Below are 12,627 nucleotides of genomic sequence, written 5' to 3'. Positions count from 1 at the left end.
ATTGTGTTTACAGTGTGCAATATAACATGTGTTCATGTTTCACTTGTAAAAAAAAATGCAAGCGCTGTTTTCACTGTCCTCAAAACGGTCTGATGTCTTCCTTGTTCTATGAAGTTCCTCCTTCAGAAATACGTAATGATTTCTGATTGTGTAGTTTGTTTAGTGTGTTGTGATTCGATAGCAGCTTAGCTTGCTGTTAGCTTAGCTTGCTGTTAGCTTAGCTGGCAACTGATGTATTCCTGTGGGCGGAGGTTAGTCAAAAACTAGTGACGTCACTAAAGCAGGAAGTAGAGGACTGTAGTCCAAATCGGCCATTCGTTGTAGGCTTTGAAAGGAGCATTCTGTTAAAGTAAATATATATAGCCTGGCAGTAAACTTTGAACTTTATTATTTTACAGGTATTATTTATGCTATAGCAACATTACACACTAACTGGGTTTTAAAAAAATGGGATCAGGAAAAACGTGACCTTTAAATAGGAAAAATATTGAAACTCTTTGGTCATTTTTGAGCGCGATGCTAATGGTCTAATCAGATTCAATGGATTGTGCTAAGCTATGCTAAAAGTGGTACCGCTAGACCTGGAGATCATCTGAATGGATTACAAAACTGTAAAAATCTAAATGTTTAACTCTAGGGGAGCTGAAAAATTAGCCTATTTCCAAAACAAGTGGAGTGTCCCTTTAAATTTAGATCTGTCAGATCCAGAACCGAAGATTAAGAAATGGTTTTCATTATGTCCACGATTCATCAGACTTACTCCTCAAACCACAGGAGTCCTCTGATTTTATTTTATTGCTAAAAAACAATGTGATTTTGTGTATTTGGTATAATACAATGTGTTTGCATGGTTTATGGTTAAAAAAACATTATTTTCCACCATACATTTTTATAGCTCCAGATTTGAAAAGCTCTGTATCCCTGATTGGCCAGCTAATCTGTACATTGTGATTGGCCTGAATACCTCTGACGTTAGCAGGAAATATGATGCTCCTTGCCATGTTTGAAAGATTCACCCACAATGCAATGCTAACAGGAGTTAACTAACAGGCTATGATTCTGAAGCGGGAGGAATTATGAAAATGTCGGTCTTGTCTACATCACCAATCCTAGGAAGTAAACGGTTGCCTACAATCCGTGTGTTTGTTGTAGTCCAAGAAAAAAGATTTACGTTGGAGACAAACTCGAGTAAACATTTACTTTGGGGTTTGTACCTTTTGCATATCGTTAACATGTACTAATACACACTAACACACCAAAGGAAATTTAAAAACGTGAGTCGGACAACTGGTGCTCTTTAAATATTTCCTCCATACACCAACTAAATATACACCTCCACCCAGACCAAAAGTCTGTGCTATTTGTAAGCTATCTGGCTATAAACTCTCACTACATTCAGAAAAATGTATGGATAGAGGCCAATAAGCAATTGTGGCCAGGAGACTGGGGTTACACCCCTACTTATTTAAGAAGCAGGAATTAATAATACATAGTCAGGACCTCAGTTTAATCTCATGCATTATGTCATTTTAAAGACTTCTGGGGCTTTGGCACAATGACCCATCAATGTTGTATTATTACTCAGGTAATTGCACCCGGCTGGCCTCGATAACACCTCCTTCAGCATCAAGCTATATATTTCTATGTCTTTGCCATAAGGAATTTTAGAAAACCAAAAACATCACAACCTGTGCATACACACAGTATTGTCAACAGAGTGGTACAGGGATGAAGTATTTTTGTAAGCAAAACCAGATTGGTAAACTCCTTAAATAAGATTTTGGGTTAACATAAGCCCAAGATATTTTCAAATTTTAGTCATAAAACCCACCAGTGATACCTCCACTCGTGACTTTTAAAAGGGCGGATCCAAACAAGTTGCTACATGGCACTACAGACTTTGTCAGGGACTTCATCATGGTGAAGATCTCGAAAATAATGTAACATGGGCACATTTACATTTAGGCATTAAGCAGATGCTTTTATCCAAAGCGACTTACAAAGATAAGTAAACAATAAAGCGATTTGGGAGTCAATAATACAATAGGTGCTTATACAGAGTTACAAGTTTTCATAAATCCAAGACTATACCTGTTGAGAGAGAAAGAGAGTTTTTTCTTTAAGATTTATGTTTTAGAATCAATCTCAATTTGTTAAGTATATTTGGAAAATATGAGTTTTTAGTTGTTTCTTGAATATAGCAAGAGACATGGCTGATCGGACTCCTATAGGAAGATCCTTCCACCAGCAGAGAGTAGTGAAGGAAAATGAACGGGAACAAATATTTCCACAGAGTATTTTCTTATACGGGAACATGTTTTTAAATGTGTTTAATAAAGTTTGAAAGAGCTGTCGCAGGGCGGCAGTGGTTCAGTGGTTCATGTAGGTTGTCTACAAATTGATTCTTTTTTCATGGACTTTTGGATTATCGCAAAAAATAAGCTCTGTGTTAACAAAAGTTTATGACTACACATTTTGATAAACACAACTTTTATAAATTTTAAATGCATTTACTAAAAATAAAAAGCTAACCTTAGGCTACAAGCGAACTACAGCATGGTCTTTTATTATACAGATTTGTATTGAGTGTTTTCTATCTATCTCTGTGTCTGTCTGTCTGTGTGTGTGTGTCTGTCTGTCTGTCAGTCCGTCCATCCAACCGAATTGTTACTATGTTTTCTATCTTTCTGTCTATCCATTCATCTCTCTATCCTGTATAGGCTGTTTTATATCCGTCCATCCATTGTATTGACTGTTTTTTCTATCTATCTGTCCATCCATTCATTCATCCATCCATCCATCCATCTATCCATCCATTTATCCATCCATCCATCAAACAGTATTGTGTTGACTCTGTTTTCTAACTCTCTGTCCATCCATTCATTCATCCACCCATCCATCCATCCATCCATTTATCCATCCATCCATCATACAGTATTGTGTTGACTGTGTTTTCTAACTCTCTGTCCATCCATTCATCCATCATTCATCTATCCATCCATCCATATCAAACAATATTGTATTGACTGTTTCTATCCATCCATCCATCCATCCATCCATCCATTTATCCATCCATCCATCCATCCATCCATCATACAGTATTGTGTTGACTGTGTTTTCTAACTCTCTGTCCATCCATTCATCCATCATCCATCCATCCATCCATCCATTTATATCCAACAATATTGTATTGACTGTTTTCTATCCATCCATCCATCCATCCATTTATCCATCCATCCATTTATCCATCCATCCATCCATCCATCATACAGTATTGTGTTGACTGTGTTTTCTAACTCTCTGTCCATCCATTCATCCATCCATCCATCCATCCATCCATCCATCCATCCATCCATCTATATATATCAAACAATATTGTATTGACTGTTTTCTATCCATCCATCCATCCATCCATTTATCCATCCATCCATTTATCCATCCATCCATCCATCCATCCATCCATCATACAGTATTGTGTTGACTGTGTTTTCTAACTCTCTGTCCATCCATTCATCCATCCATCCATCCATCCATCCATCCATCTATATATATCAAACAATATTGTATTGACTGTTTTCTATCCATCCATCCATCCATCCATCCATCCATCCATTTATCCATCCATCCATCCATCCATCATACAGTATTGTGTTGACTGTGTTTTCTTACTCTCTGTCCATCCATTCATCCATCCATCCATTCATCCATCTATCTATATATCAAACAATATTGTATTGACTGTTTTCTATCCATCCATTTATCCATCCATCCATCATACAGTATTGTGTTGACTGTGTTTTCTAACTCTCTGTCTATCCATCCGTCCATCCATCCATCCATCCATCCATCCATATATATATATCAAACAATATTGTATTGACTGTTTTCTATCCATCCATCCATCCATCCATCCATATATATCAAACAATATTGTATTGACTGTTTTCTATCCATCCATCCATCCATCCATCCATCCATCCATCCATCTATCCATCCATCCATCCATTTATCCATCCATCATACAGTATTGTGTTGACTGTGTTTTCTAACTCTCTGTCCATCCATTCATTCATCCATCCATCCATCATATAATATATTATTTTCTGTGTTTTCTATCTATATGTCTGTCCATTCATCCATCCATCTATCTATCACATAGTATTGTATTGACTGAGTTTTCTGTCTATCTATCTATCTGTCCATCCATCCATCTATCATACAGTGTTGAATTTACTGTGTTTTCTATCTATCGATCTATTCGTCCATCTATCTGTCTGTCCATCCATCCATCCATCATATAATATTTTATTGACTGTGTTTTCTATCTATCTTTCCATCCATTAATCCCTCCATCTATCTATCATACAGTATTGTGTTGACTGTGTTTTCTGTCTATCTATCTATCTATCTATCTATCTATCTATCTATCTATCTATCTATCTATCTATCTATCTATCTATCTATCTATCTATCTGTCCGTCCGTCCGTCCGTCCGTCCGTCCGTCCGTCCGTCCGTCCGTCCGTCCATCCATCCATCCATCCATCTATCATACAGTGTTGAAATGACTGTGTTTTCTATCTATCGATCTATTCGTCCATCCATCTGTCCATCCATCCATCCATCCATCCATGTCTACAAATTGAAAGGTTGGTGGTTTAATCCCTGGTCCCACCTGACCAAGTGTCAAGGCTCTCCTTGAGCAAGACACCTAACCCTAGCTGCTCCAGATGAGCTGGATGGCGCCTTGCATGGCTGAAGCCGTCGGTGTATGAATGTGTGAGGCAGGCAATATGTACTGTAAAGCGTTTTGGATGACTATTGGTCTATGAAAGCGCTATATAAATGCAATCCATTTACCATTTTAACTGTCGGAAGCTTGGTGGTGATGACGCTTATGTAGAGAGACCATGCTGTAGTTTGATTGATTGTAGCCTAAGGTTAGCTTTTTATTTCTTGTAAATGCATTTAAAATTTATAAAAGTTCTGTTTATCAAAATGTGTAGTCATAAACTTTTGTTAACACAGGGCTTTTTTCGCGATAATCCAAAAGTCCATGAAAAAAATAAAGTGGCTTTTCGGGCTGGCCTACAAATATTTATGCGGCACTTTATTACATATTCTCAAATACTCAATTATACATGCACACAGACAGATAGATGTAAATATATGAAAATACAAATGTCGAACAGAAATTATACCTGTCGAGTATTTATTGTATTTTAAAGAGCAGATGGAGACTATTAAGGCACACAGGGTTTGAGGATTCTTTTGACTGCTGAATATTAAAACTCTGTGAACATCAAGGGCTACATTTGCTAGTTTTGGATTGCTTTGATCTGTCACTTCTACCTTAACTTTCCACTGATGGGTCAGTTTGTCTTTGCCTAGAAGGCATGTATAATGAAGTGAAGGTCAGCAGAACTTCTGCAGGTGTCTGCAGTACAAGTGCTGTATGATTAAATTAGGCCAGAGCGAAACTGCGGAGCACCAGAAGTTTAAAGTGGCTTCTAATTATGTTGAGTTTTTGATTCTCTGTCTATCTATCTGTCCGTCCATCCATACATATATCTATCATGTATGGACCGCTTTCTATCTGTCTGTCCATCCATACATCCACCTATCATACAGTATTGTATTGACTGTGTTTTCTATCTATCTGTCTATCCATCCATTCATCAATCCTGTATTGGCTGTTTTCTATCCATCCTTCCATCCACTTATCATACAGATTTGTATTGAGTGTTTTCTATCTATCTGTTTGTCTGTCAGTCTGTCCGTCCGTCCATCCATCCATCTATCATACAGTATTTTGTGACCGTATTGTTCCTATGTTTTCTATCTTTCTGTCTATCCATTCATCTCTCTATCCTGTATAGGCTGTTTTATATCCGTCCATCCATCCATCCATCCATCCATTGTATTGACTGTTTTTTCTATCTATCTGTCCATCCATTCATTCATTCATCCATCTATCTATATATCAAACAGTATTGTATTTACTGTTTTCTATACATCCATCCATCCATCCATCTATCCATCCATCCATCCATTTATCCATCTATCCATCCATCATACAGTATTGTGTTGACTGTGTTTTCTATCTATCTGTCCGTCCGTCCATCCATCCATCCATCCATACATACATACAGTATCTATCTATCTATCCATCCATCCATCCATCCATCCATCCATCCATCATCCATCCATCCAATAATATTTTATTTACTGTGTTTTCTATCTATCTGTCTGTCCATTTATCCATCCATCTATCTATCATGCAGTATCGTATTGACTGTGTTTTCTGTCTATCTATCTATCCGGCCATCCAACTTTCTGTCTGTCTATCCATCCATCCATTCATCCATCCATCCATCATATAATGACTGTGTTTTCTATCTATCTTTCCTTCCATTCATCGATCTATCTATCTATCTATCTATCTATCTATCTATCTATCTATCTATCTATCCATCCAATAATATTTTATTTACTGTGTTTTCTATCTATCTATCTGTCTGTCCATTTATCCATCCATCTATCTATCATGCAGTATTGTATTGACTGTGTTTTCTGTCTATCTATCTATCTATCTATCCGTCCATCCATCTATCTGTCTGTCTATGCATCCATCCATCATATAATATTTTATTGACTGTGTTTTCTATCTATCTATCTATCTATCTATCTATCTATCTATCTATCTATCTATCTATCTATCTATCCATCTATCCATCCAATAATATTTTATTTACTGTGTTTTCTATCTATCTGTCTGTCCATTCATCCATCCATCTATCTATCATGCAGTATTGTATTGACTGTGTTTTCTGTCTATCTATCTATCCGTCCATCCATCTGTCTGTCTGTCTATCCATCCATCCATTCATCCATCCATCCATCATAAAATATTTTATTGACTGTGTTTTCTATCTATCTTTCCTTCCATTCATCGATCTATCTATCTATCATCCATCCATCCAATAATATTTTATTTACTGTGTTTTCTATCTATCTGTCTGTCTGTCCATTCATCCATCCATCCATCTATCTATCATGCAGTATTGTATTGACTGTGTTTTCTGTCTATCTATCTGTCCATCCATCTGTCTGTCTGTCTATGCATCCATCCATCCATCCATCATATAATATTTTATTGACTGTGTTTTCTATCTATCTTTCCTTCCATTCATCGATCCATCTATCTATCATACAGTATTGTATTGACTGTGTTTTCTGTCTATCTATCCGTCTATCCATCTATTCATCTATGATACAGTATTGTATTGACTGTATTTTCTATCTATCCATCCATCCATCTATCATACAGTATTGTTTTCTATCTATTTATCTGTCCGTCCACCCATCCATCTATCTGTCCTTTTCTAGCTAAATTTGTTTAGATTATGCTAGTTAAAACATAGGACTACATAGGCTAGATAATGCAGAAATATAAATAACACAACAGCTAAGTATTGTGTTGTTAGTTTGGGGAAGTCTGATGCAATTACCCTTTGCACAAATCCCTGATATTTCAAAGAGCATGTGTGTGTGTGTGTGTGTGTGTGTGTGTGTGTGTGTGTGTGTGTTTGTGTTTTCTTGAATCTCCCAGTCCATTCCACAGTCACTGTTCATCTGTCATCCTTTGACTCTTAGCTCATCTAAGGAGAAATGGCTTTTTAGTCCACCATAAATCATCGAAGGTGTTATGTCTCATCTGGAAACTAAATGTATCTTCCGTGTTGGTGTTTTATTAGCTTTATATTAAAAGGGCACCAGACCACATTGAGGTAAAAATTTGAATATGCAAATATAGTTTTCAAACTAGCAACATTTTTATAAACAAGTGTAATACATGAAACCATCCAGCCTGATCTCACGGGAATTCGTCAATATTTTTTTTAGGTTTCTTTACAAACGCGTTTTACAGTTTTTACAAAGAACCTGGAATTATTTGCTAAAAGTGTAACCGACAGTCACAGTGACATTTAAAGTCACAGGAAATGTTTATGAACTGTCAAGGAATGTTGGTTTAAGAAACAAACACTTGTGCTATGAAGCTATAGTCATTCTTTTCTCTCTGTGCTTCAGTACTCCTTCATTATGATAAATGGTTGTAGGGAGCTGCGACATCATGGTGCATAAAGCGTATGACAGAAATATATAGTCAGGGGACTCCTTGGGACATTGACCCCAATAAAGATCTATTCGTGGACTAAATGAGAGTTCTCAAGACACGGATTAATGAGGAAAAACTCCATGGATATAATGAAACAGTGATCTTACCCTTGGCATACTGTAGGATGATTTAACTTACTCAGATTTTAAATGGGACAAAATCATCAGACCTTACACTGGTAGAGACTGCCAAGTAAAAAAGGTGAAGTACTTTACTGCACTGTCATACGTATACACATTTACTATTGTAAATGAATAGTAAATGCATAATAAATAGCTTGATTGAACAGTGCTCAACAATACTTAATTCTGATGAAAGATTTTCTATACGCATCTGACTCACATTAAGTTAACCGGGGCATCTTCAGTCGATGCGTATATAAGCAGAATTTATACATCATTTCTTTAATATGATTGGTTCTTCACTGATGCAGTTCATCTTCCTCTGTTACTTGAAAAAGCAAATGGCAAGTAGCCATATTATAAGTGGGATCATGTACATCCAGTCGTTTATCACAAAATAAACCCCTTAAGGGTGATACAAAAGCCATCTGCTTTGCATCAGGCCCCTGATCACCCTAACAATGTTTATTCTGCATTTACAACGGGATGGCTGTACATTACCCATACCATTTTTGTTTATGAATGCATACATATAACATGTCAATGCATGCAACTATATAACTATGTGCTACATTATTGTGATATGCTCAATGTTTAGTACTATATGATGCCAAATGCTTTATGCTTTGAACATAGCCTAAATAAAGACATGCGGGGCTAGTATTTATTTTATTTTTACATTTGTAGGTCATCAAAATTCTTAGGTTGACATCTTGTGACAAATTGCTGCAATAGCAGAACCTGTTGGAACACCACAGTCAGATAAGCTGGCACAATAGCAACCTATAGCTTATTTTTTTTTATTAAAGTCTAAATAGTTATGAAACACAAATCAATTCATTAAATTCATCACAGTTTTGAACTCGCAAACCAATGCTTGACACAAACATCTGTGCACTTAGATTTATAAACTAAAAGTGGCTGAGGTATAACTCTTGTGACCACTTCCCTGAATCCCCGTTTTCCCAGATGGCGGGACAGAAAGACAAAACAATGCATTCAAGCCCAGTTGAACTTCTAATAAAGCGGCTGCGTGGATTCAGCATGAATTAATTCCAGCGAAGTCTCGCGGTGTTCACGCATCCTCTGAGACATCTTGCGTTTGTCCGGCTACTACAGTTTTGCTACATGCACCGACAGAAACGCGTTAGAAACCCAACGATCTCTGCGCGGTCACCGCTCGCGCTTTCATACGCGGGGCTGAATTCAGTTTGCGTGTCAGATCCAGTCGGAGCGAATCGCGTGCGCACGGGCTTTTTGCGTATTGTGCGTCATTTCTGCATTTCTGCATTTGCACGCAGGGAATATGGCAACACCCGCCGCTGTGAATCCATCGGGTGAGTACAGACGCTACCATTATGCTTTTAAACGACATATTCGCGACATCTGAAGGGTAAACGAAACCCGGACTGGTACGGAATGGTGTGTTTTGGTGGTAACAAAAGAAACTAGAGGCACGAACGCTGGCATCCCCTTCCCCCACACATGTAACAACAGAGCGAAATTAAACGTTATAAAAACCGCCATTGTATCGATAATGTAACGTTAACGTCGCGTTTCGTATCATGCGACGTTATGGATAGCGCGCCGAGTGCGTTGTGACGTCAAATAAGAATGTAACGCGTTCTGCTTTATTGTGTTCTGGCTTGTTGCTAATGCAAATGAGATGCTGAATACATTTGGCAGTACGTGCTTTGATTTCCTTGATACGCAAGGACTATGAATGGATCCGATATGTTGTGTATAGGACTGCACTGGTGATATTTGGGTTTTATAATGAATTTTGGGCTTAAATGGCAAACGTGTTTTTGTAGTGACAAGTGGTTTACTTTCTCTGCCTGTTGATTCCCTGTTTGAAACCCACTGAGATCACTACATGTGGACCATTGGAATATTGAAGGAGGACTGTCATGAACACAGCATTTAAAATGTGCTCTCTTTATTAGTCTAAGCAAATCCAGTTGAGCCACTTTATATGATTTGTTGAGAGTCTTAAGAGAAGTCTTTCATTTGGCAATGAATTTGTATCGGTCTCTGTGAAAGAGAAGAGAGGATGAACTGTAGATGTGTCACATTTTAACGCAGTCATGCCACTGCAGTCACGATTATGTGGGCATCTGTTTTCTATTTTAGTCATAACAGTGGTCTTTGGTTTAGCTATTTGTGAACTCTGATCAACAGTATGGACGAGTGAACATAGAAAGGCAAACTTCAGAAATGTTTATGTATTCAACCAATACAGATTTGCATTTATATTGCTTTGTTTTTTTATAAATCATCTTCTAAACATTCACTCTGAGCCCAATCACATTTCAAGAGATATTATGCATCAGGTAGAGGAAACATTTATTCACTTAGCAGACGCTGTTATCCAAAGCAGCTTACAAATGAGAGAGTCAACGGTTAGTGTTCCACGCTCTTAAGAAAAACAGCCATGGTTTTATTATTATTATAGTCAAGTGTAGTAACCACGTGTTTAACCATAACCATGGTTTAACTATACTATATTTTCCTGGCTCAAAATGAGGTTGTGCCATCCTAATCACTTTACAAGCAACATATTTTAAGTGCTTCAATAATTAGATCATTGAAGAAAATTACGATTATTATCTTTAGTTTTTTAGTAAGTTAAAAGTCAATTTGTTTTTATTAAATTTAGTAAATAAATCAAATATAACATAACAAGTAATGTGCTAATTTGTTCACAGTAAAATTATATGAAGTATAAGAGATGCTTTTTATTTTGCTCTTTTGCAGTGTTTTAAAGTCTTTGGTGATAGATGATGTACACGTTCATAAAGTATGTTTATATGCACAGTGTTACGCCGAATATGCTTAATAAACTGATAATGCGTGCGATCATGTAAACCCGTAAAACTGTTTTCTTTTATCTGGGTAAGCCCATAAATGGCGTAAGCAAAAATTTATCGGCACAGGTAGTTTTTTGCTCATATTATCCCACTTTCGTGTTGCATGTAAACACTTTAACCGGCTGTCTCACAATTTTGTTCACGCGACCTTTATCTTTCACACACGAAGACATGCGCACATGAACAAAGCTGCAAGAAAGCCGGTAAGTAAGCGCAAAGTATGCAAAGTAGCGGATAAAAGTCTGCGCTCAAATCAAGCAATTGGCAGAGAAACTGCGAAAATAAAAGCTCATGATACATTTACAAGCTCTGCAGACATTAGAAAAGACACAACATCATAGCTTAAGGCAGATTTCCCATCTGCTTTTTGAACTACTATATGGACAGTGAGGTCACTGTCTGCGAGTAACCTAACAAATCTCACAGTTTTCTGCATGGTTTATTGATTTGCATGTAAACAGTTTTCTATAATAAGCAGATTTTTGATAGTTATCCTCTTATTCTGTGCATGTAAACACTCATTGAGTTCATCTATCACTGCAAAATTGGTGTCAGCCTTTCCTCTCCTTTCAGCAAAGAAAACTATTTTACTGCCTTTATTGCTTAAAGGATTACTTTCTTAACCAAAAATCCAGATAATTTACTCACCCCTATGTCATCCAAAATGTTGATTTCTTTCTTTGTTCAGTCGAGAAAAAAAAAGTTTTTTGAGGAAACATTCCAGGATTTTTCTTAATTTCATAGACTTTATTGGATCCCAACAGTTTAAAATGACAGTTTCAACGCAGCTTCAAAGGACTCTAAACAATCCCAAACCAGGCATAAGGGTCTTATCTAGCAAAACGTTTGTCATTTTTGTCAAGAAAAATGAAAAATATGCACTTTTAAACCACAACTTCTCATCTTGCACCAGCCGTTTGACGCACCAGTGCGACCTCATGTATTGCGTAATGATGCCGAAAGATCACGCGTTACATATGTGAAACGCACATTTGCGGACTATTCTAAACAGTAAACTGACACAAAGACATTAATTAGTTTCATTCCACATACAACTACGTCAGAACGGTCCTTTTTCTCCACACTTGTAAATACTGAGGCAGTAGTTTCGCGTATTAAAGGACAAGTTCGGTATTTTACACTTAAAGCCCTGTATTCAAAATGTTTATGATGAAATAAAACGGTTTTGACTGAAATTTGGACATATGATGCTGGCCCGAGAATTTTCGGGTGTTTGTTCTATCACCTCCCACCTCTACAATGGCTGTTTTGCACTGGAACAATTCTTCCTAAAATGCATAAACTTTCGTTTACAAAGACGTGAAACTCACCGAGTGGTCAGGGGTGTTCACTGATATGCTCTCACAAACATCGCTGCTAAAAATGTTTTCCAACAGGTGTTTTAGCATTCGTTGTAAACTTGTGGACCTATTTTTCCAAACGCCTCACACCCGTTTA

The 12,627-nt window shown here is 37.1% G+C and overlaps 1 protein-coding gene across 7 annotated transcripts in view; it reads left to right on the top strand.

Annotated features, from left to right (window-relative positions):
- Positions 1-9,293: 9,293 nt before the first annotated feature.
- arnt2 (aryl-hydrocarbon receptor nuclear translocator 2) overlaps positions 9,294-12,627 on the top strand; it is a 122,362-nt gene continuing 119,028 nt past the window's right edge. Inside the window, exon 1 of one of the 7 annotated variants that reach the window (XM_065294273.2) lies at positions 9,294-9,636. In XM_065294273.2, the coding sequence (XP_065150345.1) occupies positions 9,606-9,636 (31 nt within the window). In that variant the 5' untranslated portion in view covers positions 9,294-9,605. The remainder of the gene's footprint in view (positions 9,637-12,627) is intronic. The other 6 variants (XM_065294275.2, XM_065294278.2, XM_065294272.2 and 3 more) reach the window with 6 other exon arrangements.

Source organism: Paramisgurnus dabryanus, chromosome 2 (genome assembly GCF_030506205.2).
Source record: "Paramisgurnus dabryanus chromosome 2, PD_genome_1.1, whole genome shotgun sequence".
Taxonomy (NCBI): Eukaryota; Metazoa; Chordata; class Actinopteri; order Cypriniformes; family Cobitidae; genus Paramisgurnus; species Paramisgurnus dabryanus.
Note: the sequence above shows the minus strand (reverse complement) of the source record. Positions and strands in the feature narration are given on the sequence as shown.